At 48.9% G+C, this 21946-nt stretch overlaps 1 protein-coding gene across 1 annotated transcript in view; it reads right to left on the reverse strand.

Annotated features, from left to right (window-relative positions):
• Positions 1-21946, reverse strand: part of pard3ba (par-3 family cell polarity regulator beta a) — a 119923-nt gene that overhangs the window by 36496 nt on the left and 61481 nt on the right. Inside the window, exons 17-20 of the mRNA XM_080493013.1 lie at positions 16654-16869; positions 16085-16280; positions 1210-1320; positions 630-878 (exon numbers count right to left, since the gene is read on the reverse strand). Coding sequence (XP_080349139.1) covers positions 630-878; positions 1210-1320; positions 16085-16280; positions 16654-16869 — 772 coding nt within the window. The remainder of the gene's footprint in view (positions 1-629; positions 879-1209; positions 1321-16084; positions 16281-16653; positions 16870-21946) is intronic.

Consider the following 21946-nt stretch of genomic DNA (forward strand, 5'->3'; position numbering starts at 1 on the left):
GGATTCAGCGGCTTGAAACTCAAACACTCCACAGAATGGAGGCAACCTTGTGCTTTCAGGGATTTGTGCTGCTGCACCTGGACTCTACATGACGCGGATCTATGTAATAGTATATATATATATATATATATATATATATATATATATATATATATATATATAGATCAACATCTCAACCAGAGAAACAAAGTCTACTTTTATAACCTCTTTAATCTGTTCTGACCAGTGGATCTTATATAGAGTTCAATGATGATTTGAGAGGTTTTAAAGAGTGACAGAGGTGTAAACGGACAAGAGGAGTGACATGAATCATGCATGTTGTTAGTGAGGACGTCACGCAGCACGAGGGTGGAACCGCGGCCTGATGTTTAATGCATCATCCTGTTTGGCAGACCGTGAATGCAGATATGAGGAAACACTGTCTCACTCATGCCAGGCAGGTCACGGTCGCTGACCTTGTGTGTACACAGCTACACACACACACACACACACACACACACACTAGACTCTATCTATACGAGCAAGTTCCACACATGTATAAACACAGAAACGTGTTACGAGCTGAAATCAATGCGGGAGCAGCTGATAAAGAATAACTGAGGTCTGGTTCCCACGCCGGCGTCTCTCACCTTTCTGCCTGCGGCGGCGGGCGGGACTTGTTGACCTTGGCGTAGAGCCCGTCGAGCTCGTCAGCGGACGCCAGAGTCGGGTTGCCGCCCCCCATCGGCGCTGCTGGGGACGGCGTGCGGGTGAGGTACGACGGCGGTGACGGCGGCGTGCGGAAGTTGTTGATGCGGGCGTAGTTTGGGTCGCTGTCGTCGTCCTCCATGTCGGGCGTGGCGTGCCCGGACCGGACCTCGGCGTACCGCGGGTCGTAGCTGAGGAAGACGAAGAGGAAAACTTCATGTTCGTCATAGTTTTAACAAGGTGACGGCGCATCCTGGTGGTGCGACTGGCGGCGCTAAAGTGACGCCGGCGGAAGCGGGAAGCGGCGACAGGATGATTCACAGCTTGTCAGGGAAGCTGAAGCAGCCTGTCACCGCTCTTCACCGCTCTTCACCACTGTGACGGATGAACGTCAAACTTTCTCAGCACTTCATGGAAAGGACATCAGATAACTAGTATTAGTATTCCAAGCTCTCTCACTCTCTCTCACTCTCTCTCTCTCTCTCTCTCTCTCTCTAGCTCACACCTGTCTCTCCCACCCACCTGTCCAGGCGTCCCGGGATCCGGTCCAGCTCCTCCTCACTCAGAGCCTCCAGTTTGTTCTTGGATGTTTTCGCTGCATCTTTGCTCTTGTCTTCTTTCTTCCTGCCAAACCTGGACAACACGGAGGACACGTTAGGAGTTTCCCCCGGAGCACCGGACACCAGGCATGCTGCCAGCGGCCTCCCCCGACACCACGCCGGACTAGTGAGGCTCATGTTTATCTCCGGTGTTTTTTAATTCAAATGCAAAGAACGAAGCCAGCAGCGGCAGCTGATTGTCTGCAGAAAGAAGCTGCAGCCCCTCGTGGTTTCCCTCCACTCAGCAGGATTTTATCGGCTAACAAACATTGCAAATCTGCAATAATGTTGAGAAAATGAGTTTTGTCTCCATTAAAGGTGTTTTGTCACACCGGCTAATTCAAAAGAACTAGAAATCTGTTGCTGTTATGGATGAATATAACGGTTGAATATTTTGTAATCAGACACTTGTTCTGATGAAAACAACGTAGTCAAGATAAAAACCTTTACGATAGAACATAACAGGAGTTTTCAGCACAGAAGCAGCTTCAATAAGTTGCCGAGAGAAAAACTAAAAGAGTTCATAAAACGGAAGTTTTCACACAAAAGAAAACGTAACAGTGGGTCATCGTGGGACTATGAAAATGCAAATTGAAGAGAATGAGAAATGAGTTTGTGTGACTTTTATTTGTTGAAAGGTTCAGTTACTAAAAGTATATTTGAAATTTGCAGTGTTTGCATGAGCTGTGGCAGGGAAGTTGTGTGAGAGACGGTTTTCAGCACCAATGTCACGTAAACCGACTAAACGCAACGAAAGTTTGGTGTTTTTATTTAAAAAAATGAGGTTCTGGAGTCGGCGGTCTACCTCAGAATGCACAGGGAGAACATTAAACCCCCAGTCAGGGGTCTCAAACCATCGACCCTCTGTCTGTGAGGTCGGAGTGCAAACCACTACACCGTCCGGTGGCCAATAATGGACTTTCTGCTCGTGTTACAAAGATATTGTTTGGTTTATGTCACACACACACACACACACACACACACACACACACACACACACACACACACACACACACACACACACACACACACACACACACACACACACACACACACACACACACACACACACACACACACACACACACACACACACACTGCAGCAGCTCTCCAAATGTTGACACAGTGGCTCACGCTCAGCCACCGCCTGCGTTCATTAGCGGCTTCGCCTGGAAAAAGACTTCCTAATGACAGATACGGTTATAATGTCACAGCAGGCGCTGACGATCTGCACCGTGTGTGTGTGTGTGTGTGTGTGTGTGTGTGTGTGTGTGTGTGTGTGTGTGTGTGTGTGTGTGTGTGTGTGTGTGTGTGTGTGTGTGTGTGTGGGCTACAGCCGTCACACAGCATATGGAGAATGAATACTTCAGCATTGTGTTCAGTGTGTTAAGCTTTTCCTATCAACTGGTCGTTAGGACCTGGAGGAGCTTCGTCCGCCGTCCGGCAGCAGAAACACACTCGTCACCGCCGCTCCAGTTATAACGAAGCCGCTTCACACTTTTAAGGAATTAACCGAACCTCTTTTGCTCTAAATATTTCATATCCCTCCATCTCTCTCATCTCCGTCTCACCCTGCACCTCACTCCTCTCCCCTCTCTCTCACCCTCTCGTTCCCCCGCTGAGCCAATCTAATGTCTGTGTTTATCTCATTAACAGCCAGGCACTTCTCATTACTGCTCCAGGCAGATACGTGGCCTGAATGGCAACCCGCCGGCCGGGCCAAGTGGAGACCTGGACGTGGACGCCACACCGGCCTGGCACCGTCCACCCAGCAATTAGTCTTGTTTTTAGCTCATCTAACCGCCTCACGTCTGCCTGCGTGGGTCATTGTCACCAGCAGCAGGGCAGAGTCACGCTACTTGTGTTTGGCTGTGAAGAACGCAGGAATAAAGGTGGCAAATCAAATTACTGCAGCTTAATACGCACACACACACAACCACACACACACACACACACACACACACACACACACACACACACACACACACACACACACACACACACACACACACACACACACACACACACACACACACACACACACACACACACACACACACACACACACACACACACACACACACACACACACACACACACACACACACACGCACACGCTGGGTGATTACACCTGCTCTCAGGTGTATTTAATCGACACATTTCCTTTACGTGGCCCCCCGCTGGGTGTTCCTGAAGCTTTATGCAGCACAGTCCATATTTCTTACTCTTTTCTCTGCACAAAGCCAATCAGGAGGAACGTCCTCTCAGTACTGAAGTGTATTTGACATGAATGACAACAGCTAGACAACATGCAGCGTGTGTGTGTGTGTGACGAGTCTTTACCAGAATATTCCTTCCACTATCAGGCCTCGTTTACACCAAGTCACTGAAAACACATTCTTCTGCACATGCTCAGTAGGTGGACAGTCTCCATAATACAGACATCCAGGGTGTGAACTGCAGGGGGGCTCGGTCCCTCTTAATGAGACATGAGCCTCCCTTAAAACACGACGCAAACGGATTTCAAAAGGTCGTGGTGTGATCAGTGGAAGAAGGAAGCAGAGCAGTGAGGGACTGGTGTGTTTGTGGCGTTTCACAGTGACATTACAGAAGCATCGACCCAGACTCTGAAAGGGTTAAACTCACATGATCTGCTTCTACATTTGTTGTATCTGACAGGAAAGAACAAACCACACTGGTGTCGTTCACACGCGAGCCTCCCGTCGCCCTCGCCACCTTCAACCTGAGCAGACGTTTAATCGACACGATGAAGAGCAAACAGAGGAAGAGGAGGCCGCCTCGCCCTCCTCACCTCCTGGAGGATTATCTGGTGAGACGCCACTGGGGTCCCAGGCGACGTTATACACAGAGCTCACGAGCCTGGTGAGTAAAGTCCTCTGAGCGGCGCTGGCTGAGTGATGTCTCCGCCGGTTTTAGTTTAAATCTGTCGCCGTTTCATTTCCTGAGCTGCTGTAATGTTTCTCCACCTCACGACCTCCAGATCCTTCAGCCACAGAACCAGTGTGGGAGCGCCGCCGCCGCGGCATCGCCTTTTTCTACCCTCCTGGATCTGTTTGGATTTTCTAAACACTCCCCACATGACAGCAGAGCAGCAATTAGCTCGGTGGCGACCACCAAGAAATCTGAAGGATCTGCAGGAGAAACATCGTCTCTGCAGCTCCACGTGGATGATTATGGTAAATAGATTAGCCCGAGTCCACACACACACACACACACACACACACACACACACACACACCCTTCATCAACATTCTGAGGGGGCAGAGGTCCTCGGTTGGACCGATCATTATATCTGCATTAATTAGGAAAGCCTCTGGTTCTCGCTGCATTGTCTTGAGGAGAGATGAAGAAAGGGAGGAGGGGGAGGAGGAGGAGAGAAGATGGGACTCCCAATTAGAGACGTGTACCTGCCATGAGAGCGCCGGTTACCCCCCCCCCCCCCCCCCCCCCCACCTTCTTCTTCACCATAACACCACTGGGAGCCACATGTTTGTTAAAGATGTCGCATTGCGTACCTTTTCTTTTTCATTTTTATTATTCTGTTTATTAACTCCGTCTCTTCTCAGGACACTTTTTTTTTTTTTTCCTCTTTCTTTCAGGAATCTGACAGTTAATTTCCTGTCGAGTTTCTTCTTCTGCAGCTGGATAGAAACGCATCACATTCACAGAAATCCAGGAAGAAACAGGATCGTCACAAATACAGGCTACACACACACACACACACACACTGAAGAGACAGCAATATACATCAAGACAGGAAACACACACACAGGAAGTCTGTGGGGAGCTGCAAACAGTCTCCTGCAGGAGGACATCTCATTACCTCAGCATTATCTACCTCCACAGCCACTCCATCAAACTCTCATTAGGGGAAGTCGGGGGTCCGGGTGACTCCGGCTGCTTTGGTGCCCCACTTAATACACTCCCCACTGTCATGTGAGCTACTGGGAACCATTATTACCGTGGCGTTGTCATCATTAGCCTGCCGTCGCCCTGCCGTCACCCCGTCGGGCCCGGGAGCCTCCAGCAGCCGACGTGTCATTTTATGTAACGTATAGCGAAGATGTGGGGTTTTTATTGGCCCGGTGTGGAGACACACTGCAAATACGTCACGACTGAACATCAGCAATGGCTCCGACAGTCACACAATAACATCACACACCTTACGGGTTTCACACGGACTCAGTCACACCTGCCGGGTTGTTTCGTCTGGTGTTAGATTAAGATGTTTGGATGGAAACGAGGAGATCGGGAAAGTATATGAAGGTTGTTTTTTGTTGGAACCACATTTCGTACCTTGTGGAACTTCACTCATCTGATTGAGCCATTTACTGAAAAATGTCCCGAGATAATATGTTTTTAAATTGTCATTTTGAAAAGCAATTTAATGGTCTTTTGACCCAAAGAAATAAAAAAAAAGGAAGAAAACTATTTTTCCAGGGTTAAAAAGGTCAGGAGCTATTTTACTGTCAGAGGCCCGTTTCCTCTGCTCCTCTTCCTCTGCTAGTCTTCCTCTGCTCCTCTTCGTCTCCTTCTATTGGCCCAAATCTCCTTGATCAACGACGACGAGTCACTTCATCAAAATCACAAACGGCAGCGGGACAAAACGCAGCAGGAATCTGCTGCAGCAGGAAAGAAAGTGGGACTGAGTGTAATTACTGCTGCTGCTGTCATTGTCTTTATAGTGGGGGGGGTGGGGGGGGGGGGGGGGGGGGGGGTTCTCTAATGAGGCTCTATATGTACCAGTGAGATCAGAGCCGGCCTGGTGGTGATGTCACAGACCTGACCGGGGCAATTAGCCCGACAGGAGGTGGATGTAGCAGACACACTCTTACACTGTGTTCCTTTTCACAGCCTCGGTACGGTTATCGCCAGACAGAACCAGCATCGTGTGTGTGTGTGTGTGTGTGTGTGTGTGTGTGTGTGTGTGTGTGTGTGTGTGTGTGTGTGTGTGTGTGTGTGTGTGTGTGTGTGTGTGTGTGTTGTCTTGTTTTTGCTTGGAGGACAAGGATATAATTGACCTGTGTGTGTACATTACTTGTGTGAGCTCACACACTTGGTGACACTCGTGAACACCTCGCCATACGCTGCGTGAGGTGACACACACACACACACACACACACTCACACACACACACACACACACACTATAGGATCTCGTCATCTACAGGGATGAAGAAACAATATTAGAAAGCGTTGTGGTCAGAATGAAATCAGAAGAGGAAGTAAGACGAGCTGCTCTGGACTGACTCTGACTCCTGATGTGATGGAGCAGGTGAAACCTGATCCCCCGAGGTCGCCGCTACGAGGCTCCACGATATGACATTGAGCTGAGGACCTGACGCTACAGAAATCTCATATTCAAAATGACCAGTAAGGGTTAAAATCCAGAGTCTCTGATGTGGGATTATGTCCCCGTTTTCAAGTAAAAACACAAAACTGTTTGTGTCTGTTTACACAACGATGCTGCTACTGCACATGTGCACCGCCGCCGTAGTAAATAGTTCCTCTGAACATGAACCATCTACTACGTCAGTGATGTTTTCTGATAAAGACGCAGTGAGCTTATGTTTGCTGCTTCCACTGGTTTCTATCTCTTCTTACTGCGGCAAGGATTTCACATTAAAATACCAAAAGGTGGACTTGAGCGAGTAAAACTGCACGAGCATTTAAATCGGCGCTGAAGCCGCGCAGCAGAGTGTTCAGACATTAATGCTAAATCATGTGTAACGTTGGCGAGACGTTGCATCACTCACGTTCGTTTTGCCAACATTTCAACGTGAAGAGGAGAAGAAGCTGTTTGCTAATCTGTCCAGGTGGTGGGAGGCTGCGGCTCGTTTCCCTTCGGGGGGGAAAGTTTGACAAACATCCACCTCCCATCATCCTGGGAAAGAAAGACATGGAACCCAAAGCTGCTCCTGACGGTCGAGGATCCAGTGGATCTGAACGTCCTCTCACTTTTTAAGTTCTTACGCTACTGGAAAAGGAAAAGCCCTCAAACGCTCAGGTACATATTGACGAGCACGTAAACAATAACAGCTGCTTATCAACATGTACACAAACCTCATGTACACAAACCTCATGTACACAAACAGGAAATACACCAACACCTCGTCCAGCCCAGTTTTTAACGACTGATTGTTTGCATGTTTGACAAAAAGAGTCTTCAGAACCGGAATGGCGTCTTTTAAATAATCCAGTGGTGCTGAAAGCTGATTGGACGAGCCTCCAGGTGAAGCTCAGGATGGAAACCAGCAACAAGAAGAAGAGTTTGAAGGAACAAGAAGAAAAACTGCCCCGAACGCCTCGAGACGGAAGACAGGAAATGTTGAAGAAGAAAAGAAAGGAAGAATTAAATGAGGCAGAGCTGGTTAAAAAGGCCGATCAGCCTCGGAGGACGAAGGAGGAACAGGAGAAGAGGAGGAAGAAAGAAGAAGAGGAGCGCCGGAGCTCGGCCGGGGAGGAGAAAGCAGCTTAGGAAGCGTGGAGCAGGAGCGGCGCTGCGTTCAGAGAGAAGCGTTAATCAGCCCAGCAGAACTGTTATCGCAGTAATTAGATTGCTCTGTATGTATTTGGAGACGAGCGCTCGCATCGCACTGGAGTTCTGCAGCGAAGAAAAGAAAGGAGTGAGAGATTAACACTACGGAGGAGTGTGACGTCACGGGGCTCGGCGCTCGGAAACTATTCCAGGCTGCAAATAGACGGAGGAACAGTCGGGCAGAAAATAGAGGACGGGCGCTCTTCCAGAGCGGGGAGGTTTCCTCGGGGAAGTGCGGATCGGGCTACAAGTGGATGGTCGCCCGGAGGTGGCGGCGGCGGCGGGGTCACGCCAGGCCGCCGCCGCCGCCGCCCGCTACCCACCGACACCCCGGCCAGCCAATAACAGCCTCTTCTTTTATTGTAACACCCAGCGTGAACACAGGTCTCCCCACCGGGTCTGATTGGATCTATTCATCCTGCTTCTCCCTCCATATTCATTCCATTTGCTCCAAATCAGCGTCCATTAACAGGAGAAACGATGCAAAAAGAAGAAGGTGAGGGGTAAAACTGCCGCGCCATGATGCTGATGGTGGTTAAAACAGCTTCACTTAGGGCGTATTAATAATGCAGGGAGGAAGATGCCAGAGGAGGAGGATGAATCCACTCACTCTGGTTTTAAGGAAGTGTCACGACCGGCAGTTCTACAATAAATCCAAAGTGATTTTTTTTAGCAAATTCATCTTCCTAAAGAAGCAGCGGAGCAGCCGAACGCTCAGACAGATAATAGGAAGAAAAAACAAAATAGAGAGGGGGAATTGCTTTACTTTCCTCTTTAAATGAGTGTAATTTAGCAGCTAGTGGAGAGAGAGAGAGAGAGAGAGAGAGAGAGAGAGAGAGAGAGAGAGAGAGAGAGAGAGAGAGACAGGTATGAGAAAGAGAGAGAGAGACAGGTATGAGAAAGAGAGAGATGAAGAGGTATAAACACACAGCAGGTTGTTCTCCCAGGAGAACAGAGGATTCATGGAAAGCTCGTCTTAATCAGCGGCCGCCGGTCCCTGGAGTAACGATACTGCTGTCAGACGAGACGGCGTGATGAAGAGGAGCGAGGAGGAAGAGAGAGAGGACAATGTGAGGAAGGGAGGAAGTAACGAGGAGAATCCAGATGAAAACAAAGAACGACGTCTCGTATGCTTTGTTCAGACGCAGTGTCGTCGTTACTCATATGTAAATACAATCTGTAATCTACTTTTAAATCAGAAGTAACTGTCGAGTACCTTCACAACTTCAATTTAAGTCCAAATGTCTGCAGAGGATTTTCATGTTGAGGATTTGTGTGTTTTCTACTTGTATATCTTTCACCGTCTGAAATGGGATTCATTTGTAAATTAAAAAGTACTTCAAACTTTAAGTAGGTTTGGAGTAATTTCTTACACGAGTTACTTCAAAGTAACGGTGTTTCTTCTCTTCACATTCACAATATTCTGAGCTGCAAAAATCTCACCTTCCTATTCTCCACATGTTCAGAAGGGACATTAAAGATGCAAAGAAAGGGAATAAAAAGCGAGGAGAAAAGGAAGGAAGTGATTTCTGGGAAGGAGGAAGAAGCGGGGGGAGACGAGCGCAGCGTCTCTTTAATTGTTTGCATTCTGATTTGTGGCACACTTTAGTGATTCCACATAAAATCCCGTCGCCTGCAGCCATTTGTCTTGTCTTTAGCCCCGCCCCCCCCACTACTGTCAGGAAAGACATTAATATTTAAGGAGAGCGGCGGGCTACAGACTCGTCCTCCCTCTCTCTCTCTCTCTCTCTCTCTCTCGCTCTCTCTAGACAGTAAATACTCCAGCGGAGGCTGACCTCTGACCTCTGAACACTCCATCACAGCTCCTTCAAAGACCTCGCCACTCCACATTCATGAAGCCTTCAGGTCCTCTGTTCTTGTCAGTCAGTTCATTTAAGCCTCAAACCTCATTGTTTTATCTGCATGGCTTTATATTTTTAATTCAAAATGTTTGATTTCCATTCGTCGGTGTTGCATCGCCTCTGAACTGAAGGTAGATGTTGGATTAGAAGCATAAAGGGGACATGTCCTCCACAAAGTCTATTTACGTGTCCCACTAAACCAGAAACGTTTTCATCCATTTAAAATGTAAAATGGATCTTCTAAGACACAAGCCTGTTAATTCCAGGTAAAGTTGAGAAATGAACCACTAAATGTGTTTTTCAAAGCGTGTTTGATGCTTCATGATGAAGCTGAGTGTGAACTCTGCGACGCTGCGTCTCAAGTCGTCCTCCAGCCGGCGTCTCGTCTCCAGACGGGAGCCGTCGGCGTGCTGGGAAAGGTTGGAGTGGCGTCTCCTCCGGCCCGGCGCACAACCTCAGACAACAGACATTTGACCCGGCGGAACGCAGAGGTCAAGTGTGGTTAAACCACAGAGGAAGCTCGTCCATCACGCCGGACGTGAAGACGACTGGACGGGACCGAGCGGCCAGCGGAGGTGTAATGGCTTCCTGGCGCCCCGAGCGTCCGCCGACAGGTGACATCACATGATAATCGTCGTGACCGTTTCCTTGATAAGCTTTAATTGGCCGGTGACTGATGGCCGGACGGCGGCCGAGACGTCCAACGTGTCTGCGCCTCAAACGCTCCCGTCTCTCGGGGTCAATCCAAACGTCTTCACCGACCGATCGATGGGGAAACCGATGGACACAAATGGAAGTCGCAGCCTGTCTCGTTTGATAATTACAGTGCGGAGGATGATTCACTGTCCAAATGAGGGTATCGTGTTTCTCCACAGACGATAAGAAGAATGAACGAACGGATTCCTAATCACATCTACGCTCGTTCAAAAACTATTTTTCTCTTTTCAAGTTTCTTACATGACTCACGTTTCAAAGTAATTCGATTTAAACTGTTTTCAGAAAACAAGGAGGAGGAAGATGATGTAGAATCTGCGCCACAACAAAGAAAAGTTCATATTTAAAGGTTATTGTTGCTCTATAAGGCCGACCCTCTGGAGGAGAAACTGGCTGAACGTGACCACTTAAATAAAATGACACTTAAGCTCACCATAATAAAAGCCTTCATAGTTTTAGACGGTAATAAAGTAAAGTTCCCTTTGCCTCGTCATGCAGCTCATCTTCAGCGTATCGGTGCACGAGAACAAAAACCAGGCGGCTTCTCAAGAGGCGACTTTCTTGTTTTTGTGTGTGTTGAGTGTGTTTTGAGTGTGTTTTGAGTGTGTGTGTGTCATCTGCATAAGAAAAGCTGGTTGGAGTTCAGTGACTGTTGTTCTCCCTGTAGAGCAGAGCAGCAGAGAAGTGAACGCAGCTGCTGAGGTTTCCACGTTAACTTTAGAGAAACTGTTTCATCCTGCTGCTTTCCACTTCGCTGAGGCTGTTTGAGATCAACCAGGACGCTGAATCACAATTCAAGTAAATTAAGTGAAGTTCCAGAGTTTCAGGCTGCAGCTCGCCGTCACTAAGAGAGAGAGCGGCTCAGAGCCGCTGTATGAAGGGCGAGCGACATAAAAGGCTTCGGCGTGAGAAGAGAGGGAGGGATTTCAAGGGGGAGAGCGAGAACGACCGAGGGAGGGGCGGGGAAGCGATGGCGGCCGGCCGGCCCTTTATCAGCTGATATATATGCATGAGGATTTCCTCATCATCTCCGCCGTCAATTCCCCGTCCCTCTGATATTTGACTGACAGCTCACATCAACACCAATAAACCTGCACATCATTTCGGGGGAAGCTGCCCATCGCGCTGAACGGAGGAGGAGAAACGGAGGGAAAAAACTTAATTTGTTTTTCCGGCGGCTGCCGACGCTGATAGCGACAGCGTCTGTTTGCCTCCATTGCAAAGTTGTAAATTAGAATTGTGCCTCAATGGCGAGTACAGGAAGCCGCCGCTGCAAACGCAGGAGCTCATTTTCAGCGGCGATGAAAATACTTGGCAGCTTTTTCTATTTAGGGTGTCAGGAGTCTTGCAGGGAGCAAATTGCACACAAATCTGAATTATGAAAAGAAAAAGGAAATGGCTGTCATTTCCAGGCTGCTTTTTCCCCCATAAATGTCGACTCACCGCCTGCTGCTCGAAGCATCTCGGTGATACGGGACGTTTTCAGGGTCTGAGAGAAAGAGTCTGCTGTACTGTGATGTTCTCCAACATAACAGCTCCGAATAACAACCACTGACTTCATTCAAGTGCCAGCAAAGGCAAACCAAACACTCCTCTCATGAATATCTTTGCACAAAGAGTGAATCTGTAGCTGCTGTAATTGCAGATATTAAGACTCCATGTCCATTCCAGGTGTTCTAACCTCGACCTGATGGGAGGAGGACATCCTGCACCTTCCCTGTGAGCTTGTGTTTAATGCACAAGTGATTAGGAAGCCGCGGCCGCCGGCTCCCGACATGTCATGTGTTGCAAAGACAGTGATTTGTGGTTTCGCATATATTATTTAAGGGGCGATAAAGAGATGAATTAAGAGAGATAATGCTTATCCACGAGAGCAGGGCCAATCCAGTGAGCTAAATGTATGGCCTAATGCATATTTTACATAGGCGAATATTAATAACCGCTCTGCTGAAGACTCCTAACGGCCCTTAAATGCCAGACGAGATGTTGGATCAAAGCAATCCACCTGCGGTGCATTAACCAATGGTGGGATTAGGTAGCGCACCTCCAGTTTACCCCCGTCGCAGCTTAAGACTCACTGCTGAGGCACCCACACAAACATGTCAGGGGATTTGGCTGCGGTGACAAGCAGAGGTCTGCTCGCGCTGCATCCTCGCTCCCCCGGTCTCAGGCGTTTGAAGTCACTGAGAAGTTGATGAGTTTGAGACGACGCAACGTAAACGGAGTAATTACTGTATCCGAGACAGTTGGATTCCAAAAGAAAGGAGGATTAAGTCGCCCCGTCTCCGCTCTAAGTGGCAGGAGGTCTCGGCGACCTCGCGCTGCACACATTAGCACACTTAATTGCAGAAAATCGCGAACTTGTGTGAATTCATGCAGGACTTGACAGCTCATTTTGTCGAATGTCGCCGAGCTAAATCAATAGTTCACTCAAGGACAGAGAGCAAGGAGGTGGCAGAGAAAGCCTGGAGTGTGTGAGACTGAGTGGAGAGACGGAGGAAGAAGAGACAAGGGCACAGCCGTTGTCCCACAGAGGAACTGGAGACACGAGGACGAAGTGAAGCAGGAGACGGTGAGCACAATGGCTGCAGTGATCCATCAGCCATCAGGCAGCGGCGCCGCTCCTCCAGTCCGCCGCCACCGCCACCTTTCAGCTGCTGCGGTGCGATACCGCGCGGCGGAACGGATAGCGCTAATTGGCTTGCTTCCCTGTCGGATTTCTGGGAGTCGTGGGGGTGTCGGATGTACGCGGGTTTGTAAACAGCAAAACGCCGGCGTCAATGTTTCCTCAGAAGGGCCGAGGGGCGGCGGCGTGCCGACGGCGTTGCTCTCCGGTGAGTGAGTGACGGGACGCGGGGCAGAAGGGGTGCGTTGCTGCCCGGCAGGGGCAGCTGGGCGACGACACGCCAGGAGAAAGCGTGTAAAAACGCCAGCAGATCACCATTCGCCGCACGGCGGCTGTCGCTCCGGAGAGACGCTGGCTTGATGACACAATCAGAGGATGTTAGTCACAAGCTATATCCGTCAAACCCCCGACCTCACGATTAAGTCAAGTTGGATAAAACCATGACATCTAATCCGCAGTGTGAGCTGCAGGGAGGAGAAAACTTGTAAAAACAGCATTTTGGGGCCAAAAGGGAAAGAAGAATTTAGTTTTACGAGAAGCAAAACGTCTCCAGTTGAACCGAGGAGTGAAGAGGTTTGATCTGCGACGCTGAGCAGGTCAGACGCCGCAGACGAGGGAGTGGCGGCGATGTTGAGGGGGAACAGAGCGGCAGCGCCGCTCGCTCTGCGGTGTGTCAGTGGCGAGGCCCCCGAGGCGACGTTCCAGGCCGAGTCCTCGCCGCCGCCTGCTGCATACAGACGAGGCGAGCTGCCGAGCGCCGGCGAGGAAGGTCTGCAGGCCGCTGCCACTTATCTTGGCTTGTTTAGCAGCGAGGGCGGTGAGCGGCGAGCGGGGCTTGGAGAGGCTGCTGATGGGAACCAGGCCAGTCGCTGCACAGACACAACATTCTGCACCTTCTGGGCCGTTACCTGACATCATGGGTAATCTCATTGGAGTCGTATTTTTACACAATTCAGCCGAAAACTGGCGGCGCTCCAATAAAGAGACGGACGCTGCGACAGTAACGCCAAACCAGAGAAACGAGTTATGATCACATGGACAGCGGAGCACGTTCACATCACACCGGGACGATTCACGAGTCTTCGATCAGATAAATGAAGCTGAAGAAGGCTCGATGCTGGTGTCAAACTACACATTCAGTGAGCGATCAGAGGGAAGCAGCAGAATAAAAGCTTGTTTTAGCTGGAGGGCGGTTCGAGGCAGAGAACTTAAACGCTGCATATATTGTCAGGAAAATATATCGTCCTTCTTAATATTTAGCAATAATTTCAAATAGGACTCGGTTCACATGTGGTCAGTTGACCTTGTAGATGATCTAAGGAGGCGGCCGGGGAGCTGAGGCCCAAGATCAATATAACGTTTGTTTCTTCCAGATTCTTCTTTCCCATAAAAACAATATAAAACAACGACTCTCTCAGAGCAGAGGATCCAGACCTGTATTCTGAGGAAACGTTCCTCCGCATATAAAAAGGATCACATATGGATTCAGTACAAAAAAATAAAAACCCAAAACAAATGTTCCCACAACAAATATTGGGTTTGCAGGTCACCTTAGACCCAGCTGGTGTCGGCGTGCGGCCGCCAAAAACAACTTGTTCCTCAAATACTGGCGCGGGGAAACCAAATATTTACGGCCACTGAGAGGACGAGGCCCACTTCCAACATTTGTTGTGCGAGCTGTTGTTGTGCACACGTTCTCTGCACAGCCAAATTGAGGTCATATGTTTATGATTTGCCCTTTTCCTAATGCTGCCGTCGGAGTAAAATAACATTTGAGGGCTACAATCAGATTGAACAGAGCAATACTCCAGATAATTAAGTCATATTTCAAGTTCAATAACAATCACATTGGCCAGATAAAGGCCAGAGAGAGAGAGGGAGAGATAGAGAGAGGGAGAGAGGGAGGGAGAGGGAGAGGGAGAGAGGGAGAGAGAGAAGGATAGGAAGGTTTCAGGGTCTCAATCATTTCTCAACAGGCTGATTTTACAAACTGATTCTATTTTTGCTTCAGAAAGGCTGCAGACTGTGGAAACACATCAAGAAGTAAGATTTGTGCTCTTGCTTGTTGTTGTGTTTCTACATCCTCATGCTGCTGAACCACCTCATCGTTTAACCTCACAGAGTCGATAAAGTGCATTTCCTTTATATTTTCGACTCGTATAATATCTTATGTCAGTAACGTCACAAACATCGAGGTTATTTTACTGAATGGGACGAAGTGAACGCGACGTCAGCTGTTTGGCCTGAAGTCCAGTACCACTACTTCATGGATGTTGTGGTTGGAGGGTGAGAAAAGGCAGGATATAAGCCGAGAGAGGAGAAGTGGCGGCGGTGCGGTGCAGATACAGACCCAATCTGTCACACAGCGAGCCGAGTCAGCGTCTCCTGTGGAAGGAATTCTACTACTTAAGATGCTGCAAGACAAACGGCAGCAACGTTGGCGGGGCGACTGAATTTAAGCTGCCGGCCCGCCGACACGCTCTCCTCCGAGCGTGTCCTTCATCTCGCCCTTCCTGTCGCCGCCCTCCTCTCCGCCGTGTGAACATCTCTTCCATTACTGCCCCTGACACTGCGGCCGATTGGATTCTTATCTGCCATCTGTGGGCCGGCGCTCGGCCCGCGCTATCTCTCGTCACAGCCTAATTGAATCTCAAGTGTTGGGAGTGTGGTGATACACTGACCACACCGTGTCACTGCCAACAGATAAGGGCGGCTGCTGGGGGATGGAGACCACCACCAATCATGATGGGGACACGGTGATAAAGGGCTGACAAGCGGTTTGGGCCGGTACCCAGTCCGGGGGACTCTGCTTCGATTGAGGAGTAATGGATGCCCTCCATTACTGGGAAGGTGGGGTTCGTACCCAATAATCCCATATCTCCCATAATCCTGCAGTGCTTAGTGGGGTCATCTGTGCACCTAAGTCAGAAAGTAGGGCCGGGTGCCGCCTCGTCTCTACGGTTTACGTCCAATACTGCACAGCTGCAGAAGACTTTGTTCAGTTTCCCCAGAAAACCAAAGTTTAGACCAAGTCCTACCGTAGGAGGCCAAATCCTTTCTTTTTGCTCTTCTTCTCGCGGTCCTCAGCAGAATCCCCCTTCTTCTTCCCTTTGCCCTTCTTGCCGGTCTTCTTCTCTTTGGGTTTCTTCTTGTCGTCCTCGCCGTCCAGGTCCTGGCGCGAGGAGCTGCTGGCCGGCGTGTCGCGGCCGGAGCTCTGCTCCGACAGGTCGTCGTCTGACGAGAGGAAACGGAGGAACGACGATTAGTGCAGCCGCATGCATGAAACAATAAAAACCACAATCTGCAGGTTTTAGTCTCACATCTGTACGACTACGAGTTCGACCATAGAAACAAAAAAATGCTGCTGCAAGGAATAAAGTTGTTGTGGTAAGTTGCTGAGTGGGTGAAACGGCGCGGCATTTCATTAAGGTACTCAGGCTAAGCACTGTCCCTTGGCAGGCCGGGGCTCCTCCTGAGTGCCAGCGCCTTATAAACCTGAAGGATGTGCCTTGGCAGCGAGCGCTCGCTCTAAATGGATGCAGTGTGAAGGAAAGAGCCTCAATCTGGACCGACGGCAACAGTTGTGCATTAGCAGGCGTGTCCTCACCGTCCTCCGAGGGCCCGTCGTACGACTTGTCGATGGCGATGCGGAAGCTCTGGTTGCAGCCGCGCCCGCGCACCATGTGCGGCTTCGGCCGGTGGAACGGCACCCGGGCCTGGGCGTGGCTCTGCTGGGCCTCCGACATGGCCGACTGGAGGCTCTCCAGGGAGCTGGACTTCCACAGGCCCAGGGTCGGACCCAGAGCGCCTCCGGCTGCCGGCGCTGGTGGTGGAGAGAGAGAAACATGGACAGGTGAGGACTGAGGGAGGAGGAGGAGGAGGAGGAGGAGGAGGAGGAGGATGAGGAGGGTAAATGAACTGCCATCGTACTGTAGCTCTGGTAAGGCCGCAGACGGGGGAGCGAAGGCCAAAGCTGAGTCAGCAGGAAGGAAGGAAGGAAAGACAACTGCAGGAAAAGAGGAGAAGACAGGAGGGGAAAAGGAGGGGAACACAATCAACCTGTTGCTATGGCGACGGTTGTTTTCTGACAGTGCGACCTGATAAACACCCCGAAGACAAACGGGTCAGCTGGTGGACCCGGGCGGTTTTCCTCCTCAAACTCTCGATGCTTCAGACTTCTTCAAGATGGTTCAAAGCTCGGAAGGAGCGAGGGAATAAAAGAGGGGAAAGTGAAACTGAAGCAGCGAGTCAAAGGAGGAGGGAAGAAGTAAGCAGAGCGTCGCTGCCTTTTAAGTCCCAAATTGACTTTCTGAGAGGAAGTGGGATTTATGGGGAATAAGGGGTTATAAATAGAGAGTTGGGGGGGCGCTCAGGAATAAAACGCTCAATTTGAGAGGCAGGATTTGTGTCACAAATGTAATTACGGCTGTCCGGCTCCAAGCCTGATAGAATTAAGCTCCCTGCCAGTGCAGAGAGAGAGAGAGAGTGTGTGTGTGTGTGTGTGTGTGTGTGTGTGTGTGTGTGTGTGTGTGTGTGTGTGTGTGTGTGTGTGTTTAAGGCAAAATGTGAGAATTCTGTTCCAAGTTAAGAAATAAAAGTCACGATACTGCCGGTCTGAGATAACGGCGTGCGTCCTTGACCGCCCGGGATGAAACGGCAGAGGCAACACGAGCCACCGTTTTCACAGGAAGTGTGTTTGCGTGCGGGCCGGCGAGCGCCGCTCATCCCGAGCACGTCCGGCGGCGGAGGTAAATGAATAATGAGGGTTTAATAGGATGGATGAGCGGGGGAGAGGTGGCTATCATCGCCAGCTCGATCCAATGGAGGGTGAAATCAGCGTTTATCACATACCGCTGCCCGCCGTGCCAGCAGATGCTCTCGCCGACCCGCTCGCCGCGCCGCCGCCTGATTGCCACTGATTCAAGCTGCTGCACAGATTTGACAAACAGCCTAACAGCCAAGAAAAGTGGCGGGACGACGGGCGATGCCCTTCACAGCTGTATCACATCCCACATCAAACAATAATGTCGGGTTCAGAGGACAGAAGGACCACTTCACCTCATCCTCCTTCACTGAGCTCAGAAAAACACTTCAACACTTCAATTAGTCCGTTTAAGAAAACAGAACAAGTTTACGTACATATATTCTCCTTTCTCCTTGTATATACTGTGTATTTGTACTGTTGACACTGGACTACCGATATTTATCTATTTATCTTTTGTGTACCTTTATCTCCTTTGTTATTCTAAATATTGTAATACAGTGTGCAAATTTATTTGTGTTATAAATTTACAGTTTTTTTTTATTCTTTTATTCTTCTATCAGATAAAAACTGTTGTTTCGGTACAGAACATGTACTCAGAGCAGTTCACTGCACATTATTCTACGTATAATTGTTGTGTGATAAACAAAGGACTTTACTTCTTAAGTAGAAGTACAATAGCACAGTTAAATAAAAGGGTAAAATCTATTATATTTCATAATGAAGTGTTGGGCCAATAGAGAAAGAAAACATAATGCAGGACAATGATTTTACAGCAGCTGACTAGGAGAAATATAAGAGCAGGTAAGAGCATTAGAAGATAAAAAACGCAATGATTTCAGTAAAAACATGCTGTTTTCTTTTACTTTGCTCTCACTAAACTCATTTTCTCTACAGGGTTTATTTTCCACTCAGTCGTAACAAGTAACGAGACGATTTTCGACAATGTAAGGAGAAGAAAGAGCAGCTATTTAACTTCAAACGTTTGAATTTAGAGCAACACAGTCGAGGTGTGTATGCAGGATGGGATGCAGGCGACTCTATATGCTGATGACATCATCATTTATACATGTGACTCATTCAACCTGCTTTTTCTAGTCCAGACCTTCAAACTCCCTGCATTGCTTCTTGTGCATTAAAGTTGTTTAATCACATGAACATCTTTACACATTTATTAATGTTTCACTCAAACTTAAGAGACTTTTCTTTCCTTAATTGACATTTGGAAGCAGCCAGGTTTAAAAAACAACAAAAAAAAACAAGGCGCATCTAAAAACAGCCGCAAACTTAAAAGTCTGTGGTCGAAGCTGAAGACATGCGAAGAATCTCGAAGCAGTTTGATGTTAAAAAACGTCCTCTTTTATACCAAAACAACACTCCCTGCAGCTCTGTCCAGCATATCTGATCAGCAGCTGGTAGTTTTTATTCCCTCTTCCTGTCCCGCTGTGCCCGAACACAAAAATGTGTCTGTGTTTGTTTTTCTCATTCCAGAACCGGGAGCTCCGTTCAGCATTATCAGCCAGAACAATCCATTTTATCTTATTTCACTTTGTCCTCTTTACATAATTGACTGCAGCCGAGAAACAATGGTGCGCTTCCATTTCGCCGCCGCTGCAGCGGGCCGGGCCGGGCCGGGCCGGGCCGAGCCGCTCTCAGCCTTCACAGACGCCTGACGACCCAAAGACACTTAAACTCCTCCACCTGCTGAAGGTTCTTCTTAATCCACTAAATAAAATCAGCATGTAATCACGCTGAACTCTCCTGATCTCTACATCCACTTCTGCCTTGAACAATATGACTCGACACGCCAATAAGAGGGCTGGAAATGACAAAAACAGGCGGGGATCAGAAGAAAACAGTCATTTCCAGCAGCAACTTGTTTGTTACGAAACAACGTGTGAATTTCTTTTATGGAGAGAAACGCAGAACGTGCCAATTACCAGTGAAAAGCCTGGATTCCTCGCTAAATACATACACATCAACTTCCACTGCAGAGGCCACGCCTGTGTGCACATCCACCCCGCACACACACACTGGAACTTTCTAGATCCACCACACACTGAACTAAACCTCATGCTCACGGTCAGGACTGACCGTTTCCCCAGGTTTCTGTCAATAACTGAAAAAAGGTTTGTAATCATTGGAGAAGAGTTTTAACATTATTGGCTTCAAATCAGCAGCGTCAGACTCTTTTCACTTACAGAGAGCAAAGTATGATCTCAACTGGAGGTAAAGTAATAGATTTATAATATATAAAGGAACTAAAATCTAAATCTGCTAAAGTATTAATATATTATAAAGAAGTTCACATTTAATGAAATATCCTTTCCCTACTTTTAGTGGATCTTTATCAAACTATCTTCAAAGACCGAAAACATCTGGACACATGTAGCTGGAACTCAAGAACAGTCGGCTATTTCACAATAAAAGAACTTGTTCTCAACCTTAAAGTTGGAAGAACTTTTGCAACCATCAATGATAAATGACCTCAGTATCTTCGAGACCAGATTGTTTATTTTTCTGCCTCATTGTGATGAACTTTGGTCATCGTCCAATCGAAGGGTTAAACCTCGACAGCTTCATGGCATTTTTCACTTTCAATCCCCAATAATTATTTTAATTTCCAGACTTTTTGAGTGTTTGCAAACACACACGACACACACACTGCACACACACTCAGCAGGATCTGAGCACTCACCTTTCAGCCGGACGACAGTGAGCTGCACAACGAGCGGCGTCGTAGGAGGCTGGCAGATATGTTGCCAAGGTTACAAGGCATTGCCCCCATTCAAACTGCTGGGGGCAAAGTGTGTGTGTGACGTTGAGTTGTTGTCAAGGAGACACTTCAGCCACTGGTGTGACGGCGGCTCAGAGCTCGAGGCCGTACTTCTTTAAATTGGGTTCACAATCACACAGGAGCCAGATACACGCACGCACGCACGCACGCACGCACGCACGCACGCACGCACGCACGCACGCACGCACGCACGCACGCACACTGTTGAGTATACCAGGCCCTGACCTGCACTCTGCTATACACCTGCAGAAACAGACACACCAGTGAAGAGCCAGGTCGTCTCTGCGTCACCCGGAGCCATAAAGGTTTAAGAATTCAATCCCACAGAAGCATCAAACAGGCAGGAGGAGTTTCTCCGCTCTGTGCCTGAACGATCTGCAGAGGGTTTAATGATTCCATCTCAACAAATGTTTATGAATCCAGACAAACGGACACAAAGGCCTGATGAAGCCGACGCTTCATCTCAGACTGAACGACCACCACACCCTAAAACCTTTACTGGAGGAAACAGGACGGAAGCATCATGACGCAAGGCCTGACCTCTGAACTGAAAAGTGGCACCTCCTAATATCTCTATTCACTGGATTCGGCGACTGGAAGGAAAACGCTGATGGTCATTATCCGCCGCAGAGCCGCGATCGTTTCCTAATAATCCCACCGACCTGCCTTCAAACCAAACCACTCCAAACTACTGGAGAGCCAGTAAAGGCAAATCCAATCCATGTTATGGCCAATCAAAGCTCGACTTCAATTAAAGGCCCGTTCCATCATGAAGAATCCCCCCGTCACGCGGCAGAAGACGGAGCTGGGCGGAGGCGGCGCCCCGGCCAGTAATTGTGTTTAGCTGTTTAGATGTACGAGGGCGAGGGGACGTATGGGCTGTTTGTGTTTGGCCTGCACCGAGATGAATGGCTTTAATAACTGGAGGGGACTTAAAAGGCCATTTCATAATTACTGCCTCCTTCTGCTGGATTACCGCGGGGGTGGTAGCGTACGGGCGAGGGCGGCGGGGGGCCGTGGGGGGTGGGGGCTCACGGGGGGGGGGCAGGCGCCATTTATAAATGTGAGGCCGGTGACTGTGCAGTGAAGCAAGCGCCTTTACTTTACACCTCGACTAGAAAACACTTCAGCTTCCCATCCAGCTCATCACTCCTTCATAACATAAATTGGAGACACTTAGTCCAGCAGCGTCGAACACACTTCACCTCAGGGGCCACATGCAGAACAACTTCATCCTGAGTGGTAAAATAGTGCCATCATAAAGTTTTCTTGTGTCGTGGGGCAGAGTACACATGATATTAGAACAATTATTACAGTAAATGACTCCAATCGTGACAGAAA

The sequence above is a fragment of the Lipophrys pholis genome (assembly GCF_963383615.2).
Source record: "Lipophrys pholis genome assembly, chromosome: 23".
In the NCBI taxonomy this organism is placed as follows: domain Eukaryota; kingdom Metazoa; phylum Chordata; class Actinopteri; order Blenniiformes; family Blenniidae; genus Lipophrys; species Lipophrys pholis.